The sequence below is a fragment of the Dipodomys merriami genome, unplaced genomic scaffold (genome assembly GCF_024711535.1).
Source record: "Dipodomys merriami isolate MVZ:Mamm:240054 unplaced genomic scaffold, mDipMer1.0.p SCAF_27, whole genome shotgun sequence".
In the NCBI taxonomy this organism is placed as follows: Eukaryota; Metazoa; Chordata; class Mammalia; order Rodentia; family Heteromyidae; genus Dipodomys; species Dipodomys merriami.
In genome coordinates this window covers 10,301,852-10,324,374 of record NW_027204159.1, presented here as the reverse complement: position 1 = coordinate 10,324,374, position 22,523 = coordinate 10,301,852, and the positions used below count along the sequence as shown (strand labels likewise).

The 22,523-nt window shown below is 41.4% G+C and overlaps 1 protein-coding gene across 4 annotated transcripts in view; it reads right to left on the bottom strand.

The window, feature by feature from the left end:
* Arhgap26 (Rho GTPase activating protein 26) overlaps positions 1–22,523 on the bottom strand; it is a 447,402-nt gene that overhangs the window by 5,889 nt on the left and 418,990 nt on the right. Inside the window, exons 21-23 of one of the 4 annotated variants that reach the window (XM_070036291.1) lie at positions 14,435–14,545; positions 14,270–14,299; positions 8,517–8,608 (exon numbers count right to left, since the gene is read on the bottom strand). In XM_070036291.1, the coding sequence (XP_069892392.1) occupies positions 8,517–8,608; positions 14,270–14,299; positions 14,435–14,545 (233 nt within the window). Of the gene's footprint in view, positions 1–8,516; positions 8,609–14,269; positions 14,546–22,523 lie in introns of all 4 variants that reach the window. The other 3 variants (XM_070036290.1, XM_070036292.1, XM_070036293.1) reach the window with 3 other exon arrangements.

The following is a 22,523-nucleotide window of genomic DNA, read 5'->3' as shown; positions in this document are numbered from 1 at the left end:
GTTATACGCCTTCTAATGAAGGCTGAAAATTTTCCACAACAAAAAAGGAAAACAGACTCAGACATTCAAAACTCTGCATGCAAGTTTAGGGTTTTTGTGGATTTTCTGAAGTTCCTGTTTTAAACTATAAACAACAGATTTATATTTTTCTTGGTTAGAAGTCTACAGTTGTGGTGCTCCATCCATCTACCTATCTGCCCATTTGTTGTTCCATCCATCCACCCACTAACACACTTATTCACCTACAACTCAGTACCAACTCCACTAGCAAGAGGAATGCCCATGGAAGACTGAGAAGAACTAGTACTAGTTTTTACTGATATCTAGCTTTAACCAATGCATTTTATTTTTCTTTAAATCTTTACCTCTATTTCTGATTCCTTTGCAGAGTCTGTCTTTTCTTTCTTTCATGTTTTAGCTTTTGAATGCCCTCCTCCTGTTCCGCCTACACTCTTATTTTTCTTTCCTGTGCTCTAGAATTTCCCCTTTCTTATACACAGGTCTGAAAGCTTTGTTCTCTTCCTTCTACCCCAACTTTCAAAGTCACTATCCCTTTGATGTTTTAATGCCCCCAAATACTAGACCTGCTTCTGTGACATCACAGGCCTTCTCCACAGAAACTGTGGAAACCATATGATATTATGATGATTATGGGAAAATCCAGCTGAGTCTGCAGAGCAATCAATAGCAGGAAGGAAGAGAGAAGTCATTGCAAACTGGGAGGTGGGGAGTCTTGGTGCTTGTGAACCAGGGATCAGTATACAGATCACTCTGGGGGAGGGCATTTAAACTAAATGTTTTAGGAAAACTCCAATTATCTGAGATTGTTTGGAGAGAATGAATTTTTCCCTGTTCCTTTCCTGGGCTAATTAAGTGCCTTCCTGAGCTTGTTTTAGAAAAGCATTTCCGTCCCAACACTACTATATAATTCTAGTTTCGGTTTGTAGGGACAAAAGCAAAACAAATCAGAGGAAGCAAATGGGGAGGCAGCAAAAAGACTTCCATTGAGGTGCAGCGATCAAATTGGATAGACTTCAAATGCTTCCTTAGCAAAAGACAAGGGCAAACATCTATTAGTTGGCTTCCAATATCATGGCCAACTTCTTACTACCAGTCTTCAAGGACAAAGTCGAAATATCAAGAATCCCATAGATTCATGGCAGCCTACACAAAGAAGATGCTGGAGAGAAACCATGGGCCATCTTGCATCACCTAGAGGCAACCTGGCCACTCTAGTCACCAAAGCACTCCTAGGTAGCCCCTAAGTTATACCCATATGCCCCCTGCCCTCTCCCCGTCTACTCAGCCAATGCTGTCCAGAGGACTTTTGCCACTGTACCTCTGAAGTAGTAATAATCAAATTTCTTCCCTCTAGTTGGTTCTTGTATTGATTAAAGGAACCAATGTGGACAGTCTGCACAGAACCAAGTACACTGTAAATGTCCCATGCAGGTGAGTCAGTGTGGGCCACCACATTAGTAGGCCAGGCATGGACTAGCTCATAAGACTCTCAGTAAAATCTAAGCTGAGCCTAATCAGCATAACCACTGAAGCTTCTGGAAATCTCAGATGTTCAGAACCAAAATAAACAAAACAAACCCACTTCTCAAAACAAATGATATAGAATAAACTAACCAACTGAGAATAAAAAAAATGACCTATCTGACTTTACAGCATAGCTCCTAGTTGAATTGTTGCCCAACCAAATGTACCAAGTCCACATTCTCAGGCCTTTCTCCCTTCTTTGCCAGCTGTTCAAACAGCATAAGTAATAAGGTGGTAGAGCATATGTTAGAAGTGGAATATACAGACTAAGGGAAGGATCAGGGGGTCAAGGGAGGCCCTTCCAATGAAAAGCCAAGGGGAATACCTCACAGGAGCCTTTGTGTCAGTCTGATGATAGTCTTCAAGCCAGACTTGGGTGAATCATAGTGCTGGACCATGAGCATTATCTCACAGGACTGCTTATTGAAACTAGGGATTTCTGGCCCCATTCAAGTCAATGAATACACTCCTGGGAAGGCCAGGCATACTCGCTCATGTCTGTATATCCAGCTACTTGGGAGGCAGAGATGGGAGAATTGCAGTTTGAGGACAATTTGGGCTTGATCTAAAAGAATAAACTGGGTATGGTGAGACATGCCTGCAATCCTAGGTTTGAAGGAAGTAAAGGTAGGAGCTAGTAGTCTGAGGCTCTGACCCTTGTGTAAAGCTATACCCAACCTTGAAAAGAACCAAAACAAAAAGGGATCGGAGGCATGGCTCAAGTGGTAGAGTGTTTGCATAGCAAGTACAAGATGGTGAGTTTAGTCCCTAGTGTTGAAAAAAAAAAAGAATTAAAATGAACATATCTATCCTTTACACTCTCCATTTACCCTCTCCCTTCATTCTGCTAAAAAGAAACTGGTATGGGAAGGGAGAAGAGGGAATGGAAAGTGATGGAGAGGGAGGGCCTGATCAAGTATGTTGTATACATATCTGGCCATGTCAAAATGAAAACCCTTATATAACTAATTGCTCAGAGGGAAAAAGTTGGAAAAAAGAATAAACAACAACAAGTTGCTTTAGAAGAAAAAAAAAGATTCATCTCATTAGCTGAGGGAGGGCCCCCATGCTCTACCTTCCTCTTTCTGCTTCCTGTCTGCACACTTCAGTGCACAGCTGAAGTCCCACCTCCTTCCTAAACAGTGTTATGGAATCACGTGTACCTGCTGCCTTCCTCCTCCTGACTTCTAGAAGGCTCATATTACATCCTGTATCATAGTCATGGTCCTCTTAACAGACTGCTGAGAAGTAGAACTTTGCTTCTTGATCTGATTTTTCAGTGAACTTTTGTCTTGTGCTATAAGCATGACTCAAAAACCTTCAATAATTCCCCTCACAGATTATGACATAATCCAACTGGGCTATCAAGCTGCCATGGGCCATTGATTCATTTGATACTCACAATTCTAATGTGTATTATTATCATCCCAAATGAGAAAACAAAGCTCAGAAAGGTAAATTAATGTGCACATGGTCTTAGGGGAGAACTGGAATTAGAGCCCAGATTATCTGATGGACTCCAAAGACCCAGACCACTCCCACTATATCCTGACTCTTTTCAACCAGGGAAGGTACTAGAAGATCTGTTGTATTTACCATATGCTAAATGGTTCGTGCTTTGCTAATAAATGTTCTACCTGCATCAGTTCCTTTTATCTGGAATTAATTCTGCTATTATCTTTGTTTTACTGATAAAAAAAAAAACAAGGCTCCCAAAGGTTACACATCTTCCCCTAAAATTTTTTTTTTTTTGGGTCTGGTCGTGGGGCCTGGACTCTGGGCCTGGGCGCTGTCCCTCAGCTCTTCAGCTCAAGGCTAGCACTCTACCACTAGAGCCATTGTGCCACTTCCGGCTTTTTTCTTTTTGCTTATGTGGTGCAGAGGAATTGAACCCAGGGCCTCAAACATGCAAGACAAGTGCTCTACCACTGAGCCACCTTTCCGGGCTCTTCCCCTAAATTTTGTAGCTGATAGATATTGGAGATGTATCACAGTGAGAGATATCTAAGCCCAGAATCTGTGGTCTTCACCTCTATAGCTTTGCCTATACCAGTGCTCTGTGCATTAAAGTTACTCAGTAAATGCTTACTGGGGAAGTGGTGCTGTAGCTCAAGTGGTAGAGCACAGGCCTTGAGCTGAAGAGCTGAGGAACAGTGCTCAGGCCCAGAGTTCAAGCCCCACGACCGACCAAAAAAGAAAAAATATATAACTACTGTAAATGCTTACTGGGCTGAATTGCACCAATGTCCAACACTGAATCACATCAGTGTCCAGTGTAGGATGTAAACACATAAGGTGTTGCAGCAAGTTGGCTGAGCCCAGCAAGTATATAATAAATTTAAACTGCTGCTGATGTGGATATGCTTCCGTCCCTCCTTCCTTCCCTCCTACCCTTCCTCCCACCCTTGCTCTCTCTTTCTGCCTCAATCTCTCTCCCCCCCCTCTCAGCTATATCCCTCATACAAGCTATAGTCCTGCATATACAGCTTCTGTTCTCTCCCCTCCTCAGTTGACTGTGGACTAGGGGTAAGAGGATGACTATGATCTCTATGGCTCTAATAGCTAGTATCCTGCAGGGACAGAAGGCTCCATTGAAAAAGGTGTTGGCCTCAGTGTAGTTAGACTACATTTACTTGTTTAACAGATGCCTACTGAAGCACCATGTGTCCCACGGTGCTTGGTCCTTGTACACAGGCCAGAACAAGCAGGAGAGATTCTGTTCTTGCAGAGGGACTCAGTATCAGGAAATGAGCATATGCTTTCAGGTAGTGACAATAAGGAGAGAGGAAAGGAAAGATGGGAGGGAGGGAGGAAGGGAAGATGAGAGGAAGAGAGAGAGGGAGAGACAGAGGAGACAAACACAAGGACAGAGATCTAGGGGAGAATATAAAAAATCTAAAACCTACATGATTCAAAGGTACAAAGGCTGTACTATGTGGAGAAGTTTCCTGTTACTTTATAACAGTGCTTAGCAAATTCTCATCAAGGGCCTGACATTGAATGTGCCTCTCAATTCTGCCACTCTACTGCCCTAGATAACATGTAAATGAAGAGGCATGCCTAGCTGTTCTAATAAAACTTTACTTACAAAAACCAAGTGACTAGTTGAATTTGACCCGCAGGTTGAAGTTTGTCAACTCTGTCTCAGAACATGAAGGTGACCCATGAGGTGACAGTGTCAAAGGATGATGAGGGGGTCAGAGGGCCACAAGGGCCTCATAGATCATGCTGGAGCAACAGGAGGCCCCTGGAGTAGTATGAACTGGGGAAAGACAGAATGAATGTGCTTGCCATTGTTTGAAAGCCACTTTGGATGCTGTATAGGGAAATGGCCAAAAGGTCAGAGGGAAGAACAAGGCCTGATAAGGGCTGGTAGCAATGCCAGGAGGAGAAATAGATGTGGTTGGGACTCTGAGTGGTTCTGTAACTTCACCCCATGCAGCTTGTGACACTCTGGTGAAGACTCTTTCTATCAACAGAGGCACCTGGGACAGTCCTACCTGGCACTGCACCAGTGAAGAGACCCAGCTCATCTCAAATGGTGACAGCAGTATCCCAAGAACCCAACTGTAGTAGTAACTACCTCCTGACTGTTCCAGGTATCAGGAATTACTCTGCTTGCAGGTGACTAATGTTCCTGAGAACACATGTTGTTTCTCTTTCCTATTACTGTGGCAGGTGCTCCTGGTGAAGTGGACAATTTCCTAGTAGATCAGCCAGGGCTGAAAGTTATTTCTGAGATTTCTGAGTACTGCTCCTCCTCCCTGCACTGCATAAAGTCCAAGAGCTGACTAAGCAGCTGCTCTAGAGCTGCAGCTCAGGCCCCAAGCATCCCCAAGGCTGAGAGGTTAATAATTATCAAAGGGCAGACTTTTGTCTCCCTGTGCTCCTCCCTCCCTTACCTCCTGATTCCTGAAAAAGAAAATATACAAAGTACAACACACCACACACACACAACCAGATTATGAGCAGTCTAAACCTTACACTGAGGTACTTTCTTCTGATTGGCCAGATATTGGAATCTGACAGTTATAGCGCATCCAAGCTAAGTAGCCCTTTCCTAGAATCTCCAGTAGCAAACATAGAAGGGGCAGAACTAGGGAAAAAGGGAAAAGACCTAACGTGTTACAGTTTTTTTTTTCTCCTGTAATGCCTGATTTCTGTAGAAAAGGGAAGAGGAAATAGTGTATATGTAGCATTTCCTTCTGGAATAGGCCTTAATAAGTATCAGCCAAACCAAGTTTTGTCAGATTCACCTTTGACTACAGCTCAGTCAACACAGAGAGGTGTTTTTCTTTGAGGTTTAATTTGGCTCTGCTCTTCAGGGAATTTGAAAGGTCACTGACATTGCTAGTTAAAAACAAAGTCGGGTCCATGAACTCTGCCATGACTCCTAGAGATCACAACAGATCAGGGAAGTCCTCTGACTGTCCTATCAAACCTCTCTCTTGCTTTCATGCATCGCTATAGTAGTTTCAATGATTGCCAAACAGTGGGGTGGAAATACTCATTGAATTGGCTGAGAAGAGCACCCTGTGGGATAGGAAAGGACTTGCAATTGAAAGTCATGAAGAGCTGGGTGCCAGTGGATCATGCCTATAACCCTAGCTACTTAGGAGGCTGAGATCCCGAGGATCACAGTTTGAAGTCAGCCTGGGCAGAGAGGTCTTCAAAACTCCATCTCCACAATAACCTCCAGACTGGAGGTGTGGCTTAAATGGCTGAGTGCCAGCTAAACAAACAAGCCAAGCAAGCAGGCAACCTTGAGTTCAATCCCCAGGACCATAAAAACAAAACAAAATAAAATAAAAACTCACAAAACTGAATGTTGAACTTAAATGGATAAATTATATGATATGTGTGTATCTTAGTAAGCTTGTTAAAAATGGAAGAAGACTGCACCTAATAGAATCCCAAATGAGACCCACAGTGTCAGAGGTCCCATGCCGGAAGAGCAAAGAACTGATAGGTTCTTCACTGCCCTTGGGTGCAGTGATTTGGGTCTTATTGGTCAGACTTGTGGTCTTGGAGTCACTCTAAGTGTGAGGACCTGTCACACCTTGCCCATCTACAGGGAGAAACCACTCCCCTGCTGACTGCAGGACACAGGGGTACAAGCACTGCAGTCCATTCTAGCTCATCTGTCATGAAAGTTGTGTCATGTTACATCTGGGCTGTGACTCCTCCACCTGGGTCTGTGTGGGGAAAACTCACCAATGACATGGTTTTGGACAGACCCACTGCACCTGCCAGTCTGAAAGCACCAGCTGCTGACAGGAGAGGCAACAGGTCTGGCCAAGAGTTAACAGTGCAAAGGTTTAAGGACAGTGCAGTGTTTGATTTGAAGAACAAGGAAGGCAGGCTCAGCAAGCCACATGCACTTTCTGGCTTACCCTGAATCATGCTGGTTGAGTGTGACTGGAAGTCCTCATATGTTCAGGGCCATATTTCCCATTCTGCCCACCCATGCCGGACAGCAAGTGCTGTTGTGCAGAAAGCAGGGTCTAGACACTTGGCTTCAGGGGGCTGGCAGCCTCCTTGGCTGCAGCTCCAGTCAAAGGTGGGTTCCCAGGAGCCCATCTCTGCTCTGGCTTGGGCTGGGAGGCCCTTTCAGATGTAGTCAGGACTCAGGTTATCCAGGTATAATGCCTACAGCCCAATCAAAAGCCAGGCATGAGCTACATTAGAGAGGAAGAGTTGTCCTTGTGAACTATGATGCCAGGGTCTTCGCTAAGATGTACAAAATGATCCTAAACATAGAGGCAGGAATATCTTGAGTGTCCACACATGTCAAATATAACTTTAAACATGTGAGATGCATTGTCTCTATTCCCCCTCACAATGCCCTAAAAGGCAGGCAGTGTGCCACAGAGGAGAGAACCGGGGCACAGAGACTAAGTCACTCACTGCCTTGACATCACACAAGAGCAAATGGTCAAATTGGATGTGTGTTGTGGGTCAACCTCTCTGGTGCTGTGTGGCTGCCTTGGCTGCCCTGGTCCCACCCCATACTGCTAGCTCCCATTGAGGCAGGAAGATCAAGGCAGAGATGTCCATGAGGATGGTTCCAGACCTTTGCCCTCACCATACCTAATTCCAGGGAGGCAGCTAGAAACCAGGTGGCTGCCTTTGCTGCCTCCTTTGAGGAAAGTAGAACCGATTCTTTGGCTTAGTGATCAGGAGGCTTAACCCCAAAGGAGAATGCTATCATCTAGAGAAAGCTCAGTTGTCAAAGAAACCTGGGCTTGTCAGCAGAATCTAGACTTTTCTCTTGTGTAAATAATGTTATGACAAATTATGACACCAACTCTCACTTGAAATTCTGTTTCTTCAGGAGGAAAATAAATTAAAAAGGCACAAGAAAACAACACTCACCAAGTACTACATCCCAGTTATATAGGTTGCTATAGGAAGGTCTTCTCTATGATCGCCCAAATTAAAAAGAGGATAAATAAGAACCCAAGGTGGCTTCCCTGAGTGGCATTAGAACTGGTTTCGGAGCCCACTAAGTGTCCTGCTCTCTGGTCTGCCCTGCCTGCTGATGACAGTGCATTCACCTTCTTCCCAAGAGAAAGAGGCCACAGACCAGGCAGACTCAAGCTCCAGCTTGTGCTTCCAATTGCAGACACTTCTTTCTCTGCTCCTTAGTCTCTAGTCCTCTCTCAGCGCAGCCCTCAGACTCTGAAAGCTACTGCCCAGTACTGAGGTCTCTGAAGGTCTAATCTCATTTAGGTTGAGAACAACTCTGCTAGAGGCTGAGGGCACGCTTGCTTGTCTATTTTTGTTGCTGTTCTCTTATTCTCTTGTTTTGTCTCCCTCCTCCTCTTCCATCCTTCTCCTTCCCTCTCCCTCTCTCTTCCCTTTCTCTCTCTATCTTACCTACTGTTGAGTTTTAGCTGTAGGTGAATTTGAAAAATGCCAGTCATTTGTCTGCCTCCCTTGTATTTTAGTTTAGGGCATGGGAAACTCACCATTATCGAAGACTGTTCCTGCTGTGAAGGAGAGTTCCGAGTCATGCTCAGCTTTGCATGCGTACAAGGCCTTGGCCTTCCGGAATGGTGTGCTGTGAAGAAATAGTAGTTTACTTAACGTTTGTTTTTCAACCACAGAAAGGCCCAACTACTTCATCTCTCTTCTTCCCTTTCTCTACCAGTCACCTAGTCCTCTCTCATGGGAAGAGTCTGTCAAGGTTGTCAGATAGTAAAACAGGAGGTGATAAGGTTGCAAAAGTCACAGGAGAAAAACGAGAAATAGAGGAAAAAGCCTCACGTTCCAAGCAAGCACACTTCAGGGATCATCTGTGCCATGTTAATTTTTTTCTAGGACTTACATTGGCAGGTGGAGGGCAGGCAGGACCCCTATACTGGAACAAGAGTACTTAGGAAAGAGGGGAGGCAAAGGCAGAAGGAACCTCCCGACTGCTCTGGAGATTGCTACCAATGGACACATGGAAGTTGGTGCTTAGTGAATCAAGGAGTAATTCCAGCAAGGCCAGGTTTTAGCCCCAGGCCTCACACCCATGAGCTCTCATGTTCCTCATTCTCACTAGGCAAGGTCTTGCTGGTGGGGCGGCATTCCAGAGCTGGAACTCCTCAGCCCTCAAGGTAGGGCAGGGAATGGAGAAGGTGCACATGTGTTGTATTACACATGTGCCCCAATGTGCGTTGTAGAGGAGGACAAAGAGGGAGGAGACACTAAACTACTCTGATTCCTTCTCTTGTCCTGTACGACTCTCTGCATCAAACTCAGGGAGCATTTGAAGATTGCAGCATTCGAAGATCCTTCTGACTTGATATAAACATATGCATTAGAAATTTTAAAAATACTGAGTAGATGTCACTTTCTAAGTACTTCTCAGATGCAATCAGGGTTGAGAACCACAGCTCTAGAGGGTAGGTTGGAAACTTTTCTGCAAAGGGTTGGAGAGTGAATCTCACAGATGATATGTTAGTGAATCCGTGTGGCTATGTGCCAATAAAACAAATGTATGCCTATTTATCAAAAAGCAAGGGCCATAATGTGCTAACCTGGATATTAGAGCAATTTGTAAGAATAGATAAATCCTCTTGTCTGTTGAATTTGGCTTTGATATCCAACTCATTCCCAATAGTCTACAGACCTTTTAAGGGTCAGAATGGCATTTAATTGTTAAAAGTTAGATCTTTCTCACAACTGACCTCTCTCCAAGCCATCTAGAGAAGTATATTAAAGGGTTCAGAATTTTAAAAAGGAGTAAGGAGATCCTCTGGATTAGACACTTATCCAAGGGATATATGTTATCTGCTTTATCTTCATTTTATCAGTAAGGAGTTTCAAAAAGACACACTGTAGGGCTTCTGTGGTGCTCTGATTTCTAATGGCTGGATGAGACTTGTAAAGGAAGGTTTTAGTGTTCACTAGGGCTAGACAGAATCAGATGGATCAGGGTTTCTTAAGGTCATTCTAGAGCTGTCATTGTTTGGGGTCACTAAGTACAGCTTCTCTTTGGAAAAAAAGAGCCATAGATGGGTGAAAACCTAAATCAGGGCTAAAGAATTTAAATCTTCCAATCTTTTCCATGAAGGAAAAAATCATTTATTGTCTTCTATAGCAGGGTGATCAGAGTAAATGATTATCCAGAATTTGTTGCTAGAGAGACAACGGTTTACTGTTATTCTCTGGTTTTCTAGTTGCCATGAAATGATGACTACGGGAGAAAACCAGGAAAATGCAAGAAAATGACATGGGGCCACTGAATGAAGGAAAAGAAGTTTTAGCATTTGTTAACTACAACTGGAAAATAGCTCTAATTATCAGGTTAAAAAAATAAGGTTTGGAATATAGGTATGCTCTGTGCTAAAACTAAACCAAATATGCTTGTTGGATATGAGTGAAAAACATATTATGTGTAATTTTCCAGGAGAATAAAAAGTCTGCTTTTTGTTTTGTAAGGGTGGTGAGCAGAGGAGATAGGAGTCCTTGGTTCTGAAAACAGCTAAAACAGCCAACAACCCATAATACCAGGCAGGTGAAGCTTGTCCTGCCATGGAAGATAGGGAAATAGTGTAAGGCCAGGGAGCAGGGTCTTAGAGGTAAGGTATGGGGCACAATTACTGCTCCTTGAGGAAATGACAGACTAGGTGGGTAAAGTACAAAAAGACCAGTTTAGGCAAGTATCCTCTGGCTGGAGTTTTGCAGAGATTACTTATTAATCTCATTAAATAAAGGTAATGGGACAAAATCATGGCAATCTGGGGAAAATAGCCAGGGTGGTTGGCAGGCAAAAAGTGAAGGGAATGATCTGCTGTATGCAAGAGGAGCAACTCAAATGGAGTAGACTTTCCACCAATATTGGCTTTGTAGTATTGAGTAATAAAGTGAGAAAAAACAGTACATTAAAATAATAACAGGGGCTAGAAAGTGGCTCAAATGGGAGCGTACCTGTTTAGCAAGTACAAGGCCCTAGGTTCAAAGCCTAGTACCACCAAAAGTAAAAACAAAGGTCAGAGAACAACCTTTTCTCTCAATAGGTGACTGATAGTCTATGGAAGGGATCTCCCCCTTTATTTCCTTAGATTATGGACAGAAATAAGGGGGGAAGGGATGTCAGAGGCACATTTATTTACTTATTTGTTTGCAGTACTGGAGATCAAATCTGGCTCCCTATGCAAGTGCAAAGACAAATTCTAATTCTCCAGGAATAGGTCTGCCAAATAAAATACAGGATAACTAGTTAAATTGGAATTTCATTTAAATAATGGACATTCTTTTGTATATGTATGTCCCATCACTATAAGTACATACTAAGAAACTGTTTGCTATAAGATAATTGAAATTAAACTGGGTGGTTTTTTTCATTTTTTAAAGCTGACAATTCTAATCTTTTAAGTTTGTCATTCCAAAAGGCCCACTATTTTACAATACCCTCTTCAGAAGCCTTGGGAAGTTTGTTTTAGGTAGGTTTCCTAGCCAGTCAGATCTTGGCAGAAAGTTTGTGTCTGTAGGCACTGGCTCTGTGCAATATATATATATATATATATATATAGATAGATAGATAGATAGATAGATAGATAGATAGATAGATAGATAGATATAGATATAGATATCCCCTGACCCCCACCAAGTACCTTTGGCTTTGGCTCTTTGGCTCCCTACTCTCTTCAATATACCTCAAGAGTGGTGGAGCCTGGGGTGGTTTCAGTTGCTCTTGTCATAGCACCCTTTCAGCCCTTAGCTGTGCCTTCAAGGACATGAATGATCCTTCTGCTGGTTCACTTTTAATTTTCCCCTCTGAGTGTGGCATGAAGCCAGGAAAGCACTCAAGAGGAGTTTCCCTCAAATGCCCTTGCAAGCTAGCAAAATGACAACCCCCTCTCTACCATGTACACTATCAGGGTGGAGCCAGCTAGACCAGCAGTGGTTTGGTTATAAAGGAGCACTTCTACAGGCTCAGGTGCAAAGATACATTATGGGTGTGGTGCTGGGGGAACACTAATGTGTTTGGAGGAAGGGAGAGGAAACCATTTCCAGAAGAGACGGTGGTTCATAGAACCACTAATTTGGTCTCACTCTGAATCCCCCCCCCCCCCGAATTTGTTTTTTAAAGCCCTGCTCAAGGAAGGAAATCTGGAGCTTCATGTAGACTTGTTAGTAGATTTGGAGAAAGTCCTCATTGGGCCTGAATATTGGTTGTATGCCCCCGTCTCTTGACTGTACACTGCAATAGCAGTTAGGGGATAGAACCTTCTTTGTTCCTCTGCTGGGCTACTTCTCCAGCAATCTCTCTATCTGTGCATACTTCAGTGACATCCAATTCCAAGCCTTACTTTTGCCTTGTCTATTTCAAAATGGCAGCTTCCTGAAGAGCTGTAGAACAGCATCAAGAAATGGTGCTAGTCTAGCAATAGCCAGAGGGGATAGTACTGAGTAACCATGACCCCTCTGTCAATTGGGAGATAGAAAGAAATACTTGAGGTGGGGGAAGAAGGAGAGGGGGAAAAAAAGGAATATTTTGGGAGATAGAAGGAAGTGGAGAGATAGATGCCTGAGAAGTAATAGGGCCTTAAAACACAAAGAAAGTAAATATATTCAAAGTAGGCAGTAGAGAGGTTCCTCACACTCCATGAACTGTTTCATTGTCCCAGGTCTTTTAACCACTTTTGTTCAAGGAGCAAATGTTTGAAGATTAAGATCTTACTCCTTTTTGGTGAAAATGAACAAGCTTCATTTTCCTAATGCCCAAGTTTGTTTATTCAAACTTGGTGACTATCTTTGGTCATTGTAATACTTTCTATGTCCAGGGCCATAAGGGACAATGAGTGACTCCAGAACGTAAACATCTCCAAAGTCCCCAGGAGGTGGCAAAGACCAGGAGAACAGGATCTGAATCTTTACCTTATTTATAGGAGAAGAAAAGAATATATAACAAAATTTGATCTTTCCCATCATCCAGGACAAAGCTAAATGGAAAGTTACAACTAACTTGGAAAAAGAGCTAGACTTTGGGGCTGGAAGCTGCTTGTAACTTAAAGTTGAGGTCCTCATGTATTTGGAGCACAAGTGCTAGGCAGAGGAGGAGAACTCCTGAATTCTATAGTGGCTTACATTTAAGTCAAGGGACTGTCTAGTCATCTCTCTGTACCTTATTTTTTCTTTTTTACAATAGGGTTCTGGTCATTTCTTTTCTGATTGTCCCAGGAGGATAGAATGAAATGATACATATGAAATGCCTGGAGGGGAATAAAGTTATGTATGTATCTGTATATATAAATAGCGAGGGATTTTCTTTTTTAAAAAGTGCGAATCAGCTTGATAAATTATTTAAGCCTCTCTGCTAGACCCACCCCTTAGGAGAAAAAGATGGATGAGGAAATCTTGCCAAAACCCCAAATGTTATGATGGTTATAATTAGGCTCTACATTTTGGTTCTCTGAAAGACTTAAGTTTGGGAGGGACTCATGCTTGGAGCCTCTACAGGAGAGGAATGCTGTGGGATTGTTATTCATTATTTTTTTTCTGAATTTGAAGAGATTATTTTCTACAAAAAGCTCCATAGCAAAGAACTGTGTCACTTCACTGTGGTGATCATCAAGACAGGGAAAGCTGCAGATGGCCCTTGGGGAGGGGAACTGGTTTGGCCTCTCACCCTTAAAAAGAGGTGATGCCCATTCCCACAAGTACTCAGCATTCATAACCCACAGCCAACAGAAGGCTGAGATCCCAGATGATGCCCGGAATTTAAGGAGGCAAAGGAGGCTTCGCCATGAGCAATTTAAAAAGAAATTGCTTCAGCTCTCAATCATTTATTTTGCTAGTTGAGTCTCTCACCCAGTATATCTGGTCTGAGCTCAGTAATTATGTGTCAATGGTCAGGAATGGTGGCCCAAACTTAATTAAACATTTCCTGATGCTACCTGACAAAAATGAGAGAAGAAAGGGCTGGCCCATGTCTCAACACTGTTATATTTTATACCAAAGCTTAAAGAGCCCAGATAGCTCAGAGAGGCATAAAATAGGAGCTTTATTCAGGAGGTACCCTGTTTGCACATTCCAGGCACCAGAGATGAATTCAGAAACTTGGATTAAGATTGGAAAGGGAGTAAAAAATGCCATGCAAGGGCATGCAAATGGTTCCTCCTGGCTTTGGTCTTTGAGGATAGAACCATAGGTGAGCAGAGGAGACCCCTGTTGTCCCCGACCATCTGTGGATTGACAGGAACAGATTGGTCATCATCCATGATTTTACCTGAAGTTGTCATGAACCGCTTCTTCTGGCCTGTCAAAAAGCAAGTGCAGGTTTGGATGGCAGGGAACAAAGTTGACGAGGAGGCTGAACACTGCATGAAGAGAGGACCAAGCCAATGAGAGAACAACGGCAGCAACAGAAAACCAAACAAACCCTGCAACAGACCTGATGGGGGATGAGTCGCTGGACGTGGATGAGGTGGGCATAGGGCTGGATGGTGCCGAGAACATGGGCCAAGAAGGCGAGAGGGGTGAAGTTGGGCTTGGATTCGGGGGGCTGCAAGACATAACAACCAGAAAACTTGTCAGCACACAGGGAAACCACAATGGGAGCACAGGAGGCCAAATGATGGGTGCTGGAGCAGAACACAGGAGCCCTGAATCCGGGGATAGGTAGCCAGTGCCATATCACAGTTCCCCAGACCATACCTCTACGTGCTCCCCAGAATGCCTGCGCTGCAGATCCTCAAAGCACATGTCTCTGTCCTGTAGAACAGCTGCTTTTTAGGTGATAGGCACTTCTTCACTCATGTCCATTAGACTGTTGGCCATCAGTGAACAATGTCCTGAATCCATGCACATGAGTTCCTATACCTATGTCCTAGCACCAAGCCTTGTTTTCACGCAGGCCTCATGCATAACCAGCCTTCAGCCTCACTCTTGTGTCTTTTATGTCTCAGAAGAAATGGCCATTTTTCTGGGCCACAAGGGCTGTTCAGGGAGAAAATAATTTCCTGTTTACATTGGTAATGAAATGGGCAGTGTGCCATTGGTGTTCTGAAGAACTTCATTAGAAGCATGACAGGGAGATGGAGGCAGTACGGACACACACCTCTGAGGAGCAACATGAAACAGTGCTCTGTTCTCTAGAGGTTTGATACCCAAGTCCACCCTTTCTCCTTCATGCATTTGGGGTTTTATGATGTTCAAAACTGGGAAGGCAATTGAAAAAAAAAAAGAATAAACCAAAAACTTGTCCACCTTTTCTTTGCTGAATGGGTTTGACCAAGGGTTTGGGGAGTAAAGGTTGAAGTTGCTCACTAGAATATGGTTTGTGGATTTTAATTGGTTGGGCTAGTCTTTTGGCTTATTCCACAAATTTCACAAATACCTGTGCAGCTCATGAAATCATATAAAATCACAGATAATGCAAACACTGATGGTTAAGACATGGAAATCCAGAACTCACTCATTCACAGCCCCTGAATCTTATCTGATTGCTGAACTGCTTCCAGTAAACACTTAATGGAGGTAAAAATGACAGAAACCCAGCCCAAAGGGAAAAGACTTCAAAGCCGAGTGGAATTTAGCAAAAATACATAAATGTTCTACTTAATGGTTCTTCCCTAAAGTTACACTAATAATGAACACTTATAGAAGCACGCAGTAAAAGCCTACTGTCTGAGGTTCATCAGCTATCATCAGATGAATCTGATTAACCATTTATTAGATGCTATTGCATGTGTTATATTTCTAGACTATAAATTCCATGAGGGTGGGGATTGTTTTTTCCTTTTTTGCTCCTTGTTGTATCTTCAATGCCTACATAAGTGCCTGTTTGTATTTGACAGATTACTAGTGAGTAAAACTAATGAATTTCAACACTCAACAAGCCCACACACAGGCACTATTAAATTTTCCATTTAATAGATCAAAAACTTGGGCTATATGGCCTGCTTAAACATACCTAGCACAAAAACTTAAGAGCTGGGGTTCAAATCCCAATTTTGTTGAGCCCAAGCCTGGGCTCTTGGTGCCAATACATTGTTTTTGGTCTTCCTTCAGGTCTTGTTCTGTTCTTCTAGGGTCTACCATGCTTCTTAACAGAGATAGCCATACCATTAGCAATCTTCCCAACTGCTGATTTACAAGTTTCTTTTAGATGTCTACCACATTTGCAAGGGAGCATGGGAATATTGTAAGAGCCAGACTCAATAAGACTCAACACGTTGTAAATTCCAACAGACTCTATAACCCTGCCTCCAGTGCTCTGTCTCGTAGATTCAAATAGCAGATGGAATTCATATATATGTGGAGAAAAATTAAATTCCAAGAGTATGATCCATTTTTAAAACATTTTTCTCAATCTGCAAGACTTGTCATTGAGTACCTAGAATGAGTAAGACAATAAGTAGAAATCTGCTATAGTCCCTGACTTCAAAGAGCTTAAAATGTACTTGGCAAGACAGGGCAGATTTTTTTTTAAAGTGTAATAGAAGATAGTAAAATTCAATAACTGAGGGGTGTTACTCTATTATGATTTTAATAAACTGCTCACACATGATGTTTCCTTGAGTCCAAGGAGCAGTGTCACTTTACTTCCATGATGCAGTCTTCCTTAGTTCTGTGCTAATAAGAGACATCTCATTTTCTCTGTCTTCCTTCCACTTCTACAATCAAGGCCTGAGTTCCAAGGCTGCAGTTCCAAACTGCAGCCAAGCCCAGGAAGCTGAGAAGTATCAGTAGTAATTTGGAGGTTCACGGGAACAGTCCAAGTCCAGAGGATTGGACTAAATCTGTTTCTTTGGTCAGCAGTACCACAGGACAATTAAAGTGTCCTTGTAATAGTTAAACAAATAGCTTTCAGGGCTGGGAAGGTGGCTCAGGGGTAGAGCACTTGCCTTGTATGCATGAGGCCCTGGGTTCAATTCCTCAGCACCACATAAGCAAAAAGAAAAAAGCCGGAAGTGGCGCTGTGGCTCAAGTGGTAGAGTGCTAGCCTTGAGCTGAAGAGCTGAGGGACAGCGCTCAGGCCCAGAGTTCAGGCCCACAACCAGATCTCCCCCTCCCCCGCAAAAAATAAATAAATGTACACATCACTTTTGTTCGTGTGTGTGTGTGTGTGTGTGTGTGTAACTAAAAAAAATAACTTTCATACATAGGAAAAGTATCTCCAGCTTCCTATTCCATTTATACCAAGACTTATGCTTTTGGTTAATAGTACTCAGGAACCTATTCTAAGAACACAAGATGAGTTCTGAATTTTTTTTTTTTTTTTTACATCCTTAGATACCTAAGAGGTTCTTGGCTGGTATTGCAGGGCTGAAGTTATCTGGGGATATGGCTGGAACTCAAGGTATCCAAAACTGTTGTAGGAAATTATCTTCAATCCCCATGTCAACTGCCTTAGTTTCAAGTACAATTTTTAACAACAGAATTTCTTTTGTTCATTTTTGCAGTGACATTTATTGGCTATGAAATGACCACAATTTAAAATTTATTACTTACATTTGAGCTAGTATAAAAAATAAAATGCACATTTTACAGTACTTCTATGAAATTTTCAACTATTAAAAAAGTATGCCTTTTGTTCATTTGTACTTCAGAGATGTGTCATAAATGTCACTACCAACAATACTAATGCATATTTTTATGTATTGTAATGATGAGTATAGCAACAGGAGGCCTGTATACCTAGAGATGATCCTCTGAGAAACACCCAGAGAACATTGTGTTTTCGTTTTGACACAATTCATACAATATCTAAGATAAAAGATGCAAAGGGTGGATAAAAAGATGTAAGATAAAACATATAAGGGGAAGGTAATAATGGCCCATCATTATACAAGCTTAAGTTCTTCCCCCAGCAGAGTCTGGTGACAGTATACAGTTACTTTATACTAATATCTAAAAACAAAAAACAAAAAACTCAACCATCAAAATCTAAGGCAAAATAGGAAAATAACAAAAATAACAACAACAACAACAGCCTGGTAAATATCATTCTTGGCTCTAAAACCATCAATAAAGAATTCTAAACCTTGGAAGTGGTGCTGTAGCTCAAGTGGTAGAGCGCTCGCCTTGAGCTGAAGAGCTGAGGGACAGCGCCCAGGCCCAGAGTTCAAGCCCAACGACCAACAAAAACAAAAAAAAAAACAACAAAAAAAAAGAATTCTAAACCTCTTTTTCCATTAATGAAGTCAAAGGAAACAAACAACTGAGGTTAGGATAGGAGGACATATCTTTCTAACTACAGTTTTAGCAAATGACCTGCAAAAAAAAGCTTTGCTTGGTCCAGCTGGGCATCTCTACGCTGACTGCCCCAGCACATTTTCACCCTAAATATTCTTGGCCAAGCCCCTCATCAAAGCCCAACTATAGCAACAACAGGAGTTTCAACTTTAGCTTAGAAGGAACGTTTGCTGATCTGGTCTGTGTCCAATTGGAAGGCTTGCATCAGCTGGAGTTTGCTGGACCTCAGCGTCCTCAAAAGGAATCAGACAGTCCTAGTCAGTTCTTTTGACACTCACAGGACAGTGAAAGAATAACAGTTCAGGAAGATAAGGTTCTTAAAAGGTTGGCAGCACTTGGGCTTGTGGATGATAGTTCAAGTACAATGTGTAGCAATATCATCAGCTTGACACCCTTCTGTGGTGAGTCACTTGAATGATGGAATGTCTGATGCACCGGCCAGGGCATGCCTGCTGTGCTGTGCACAGCAGTGCTCAGGAAAGCTTCCGACCAGTGTGAGCGTGGATGCACAGACCTTCTACTAGCCTTCACACCACCCATGGTCTTGGAGCTGGGACAAGAGGAAAGGTTCTCTTGCCAGAGAGGTAAGCTGACCATTAAGTAGAAAGTTGATCGTTCTGAACAGTAGCTTTGCAGAGAATTGAGGAATGCCAAAAATCAAGAAGAAAAGTAATACAGTTATACATAATTGATATCACTGATCATCATGGTTAATTTCTTAGGAGGATAAAACTAATTATTTTGGGGGACACATAATGCTGCCTATATAATTAATCGCCTGTGTTGGTTAAAAAAATCACTTAATAAAGATTTCCAATGTCATTATCTAGTCCTAGATATATTTTTAAATGGCTCCAGGGTATTCTGTTGCATGGCTTATATAACCTTTTTTTTTTTTTTTTACTCTGTACATTCAGATCACTATTATAAATAGTGCTGCAATCACACCCTTGTGGAGGTTCACTGTCTGTGTCACCAATTGTTTCCTTAGCAGAAATTCCTGGAAGTCAAGTTAGTGGGTCAAAGGCTAGAAGCTTCTTTTAAGGGTCTTGATACATCTTGTCATGTAACTTTTCAAAAATACTTAACAAATTACACTCCTACCACATTTGGCAATTCCTTCATACCATGGCCTCACCAATACTGAGCACTTTCATTTTAAAAACTAGACTGACAATTTTTATTTTTATTATATTTAAGCTTCCAAAGGTTACTTCTTTTTCCTACCACTTCCAATAATGTATAAATGAATATAATTCCCTTTCAACATTCTGTTTCTCTCTGGAAGCATGTTTCATTTTCCAAAAGGCATTATGCCAAGAAGATAGTGTGGGAAGGAGACAGGCAGATGGAGAGACAGACAGTTTTAACCTGGAAAAGTTAAGACTCCTAGACAGATGATGTGACTGCTTCAAGAGAAACAAGCAGTGAGCTTAGTCTGGGACTCTGAAAAGACAGGAGTAGCCATGAGAAATAAGATGCACAAGTGGGGCCAAAGAGTCTTGTGCTAGCACATTGTAGAGAAGACACAGAATTGGCATTTTTATCTTGTCAGGCAGTGGTACAGGATCTATAGCTCAGATTCCCACCCAGGCCTAGGCTAGTTATGGCTCATCTTAATGATGTATCTGTCCTTCCAGAAAAGACCTAGATTTGGGGATGATGCTATCAAATCCAAGGGAAGCTTCTTTCATCCCTACCACTGTTCTCCAAAATGAAAAATAAGAAAATTTGATGCAATCCTATAGATTCCTACTGAATCTAATCCCAGACCAGCAAATTGTCGTTCCTTAGAAATACTTCTTTCTAGCTAGGCAACTGTGGCTCACAACTGCAATCTTTGCTACTCAGGAACCACATCTGAGGATTGTGGTTCAAAGCCAGCCTGGCCAAGAAAGTCCATGAGACTCTAATCTCCAATAAATTACTCAGAAAAAGCTGGAAGTGGTGCTGTGGCTGAAGTGGTAGAGTGCTAGCCTTGAGCACAGAGAAACTTAGGGACAGAGCTTAGGCCCTTATTTCAAGCTCCAGGGTCAGCCAAAAAAAAAAAAAAAAAAAAAAGAAAGAAAAAGAAAAAAAAGTCTGTTTAAGATACCATAAAAGGAGAAAGGAAATCAAATCAAATTTGAGCTAGGAAAGGCATAAATCAGAGACTAAAAACTGGTATTTATCTATTGGAAATTTAAAAACATATACACGCATACACAAACACACATGCCTTCATGTATGTTCATTCAAGCTTTTAGAACACAGAAATCCTATATACATGCCAACCTTCTCAAAAATTTTATAATGTGTTTCACAACTTTACAGTTATAAAAAAAGATTCCCACGTGTTGTGTTCTTTTTCTGACTCTTACTAGTGAGTATTTACAGATTCTTTTTCTCATCCAAAGTAATTTAATATTTTTATTCAAAAAGTGGCAGAGTTCTATTTCTTATTTTAATGACATTAAGTGGTGAGATCCCCTCAGGGTCTTAACTATTACAAGCAGATGCTTAAAAATTTCCTTTCAAAAGAATCTGCATTAAAAATAGTTTGACTAATCTACAAATAAGATTTTCCCCAACATTACAATATCTCTGAAGACTAAGTTTCAAGTGAATTTTAAATTCAGATGTAGTGGATAATATTGGTCATTAATTTCAGGGTTTAAACACAGTTCAAAATCTTAAGATAGGGCCCTTACTGTTCTTAAGATTTCCCCAGTCAATAATTTGAAACTTTTCACATAGAACAGTACAGAAGTAAAAGGTAAAGAGAAAAACTCTGGATGTGAAATGAAGATGCCTGAACAGCAATCCTAGTTCAATTGCTCACTGCACAGAAAAAGGAAAAAGTCTCAAGGGAAGGAACGAGAAAGGTTAATAGATGCCAAATGCATGAATCGTGTGCAAAATTCACAATACAGATTGAGCTCAGTATTTTTTCCTGTTGAACCTAAGTAGAGTCTCTCAGTGCTTTTCAATTCAACATTCAAGTATATCAGAATTGGTTCCTAAAAAATGAAATGTAATTACCTTCTTTCAACAATAAAAAATTGCATGAGGTATGAAGTTACTGGTAAGGAAACCCTAAAACTTTTTGGAGGCACTATAAAATGTCTATATGGTAATACTTTCTATTTTAAACTATGTGAATGGCTGCTGAAGAAATCTCCATTTTTTTTCCTGAGTTGGCATATTAACATCTGAAATTCAGCAAAGTGTATTACTCTATACAATAAATACATGGTGCGTCTAAGACCAAATTTTCACTCAATGTAACATACACATAAAATAAAAGACATAGTGCTACTAGGCTGAATCTTCTGTTCTCTGTTATAAGCTCTAATATACATCTGCAGTCCTAATGCCAGGGATATTTGAACATAATTCTTAAAATTTTTAAGCACAAGGCTGTGTCTGCTGTAGGAGACTGAGGATGGGGAACTGGGTCCACAGGCAAGGATTAGGCATTCAGAGTTAACTTGTATTTGTTTATAGTTTGATACATTTTCATAGGCCCATACTACATAATAATAGTCATATCCTCTTATAAAGTGTGCTACAATAATTAGGCATTTATATTTTTAAAATAACACTTAAGGCCTACTTATACCAAACAAATCAGATGGATTGTAGTTCTCAATACCAAAGTCAAATAATAAAGATCATGAAGAAAGAGTAACTTTAGGAACTTACAGCTGGGATTTAGCCAATAGAGTATACATAGAGAGAACTGTAAGGGAAAATGCTGGTTACCACATTAAAATATTAACTTTGAACCAGGTATGGTTCACATGCCTGTAATCCCAGCATTTGGGAGGCAGAGGCATAAGATTATGAATTAAAGGCTAGCCTGAGCTATGCTACAGAGCAAGACTCTACCTCAAAACAAACAAGCAAACAAATCAACATTAACATTTTTCATCAAAAGATTATATAAAAAGAGAGTAAAAAAGCAGTCTATAACATATAAGGGCACATAAAGTATATGAAGAACTACTACTAATTGGAAATAAAAACACAAGTGAAAATAGATAAGAAATTCTAATTTTGCTAATTCAGTAAATGCAAATTAAAACCATAGGGAGATGATACTTAATGATGATACACAAAATGACTAAGTCATAAGGTCTCATCCTCCATGACAGAGCGGTTCCATTGTCAGAGCTATACCCTATGCGAATGTTTATGTGTACAGTAGAAGACACATATCTGTACAGCAGTACAGAGGAAATGATTTGAAACACTCTCAAGTTTCAACAGAAGTAGAATGGAAAAATAATTTTAGAGTCTTG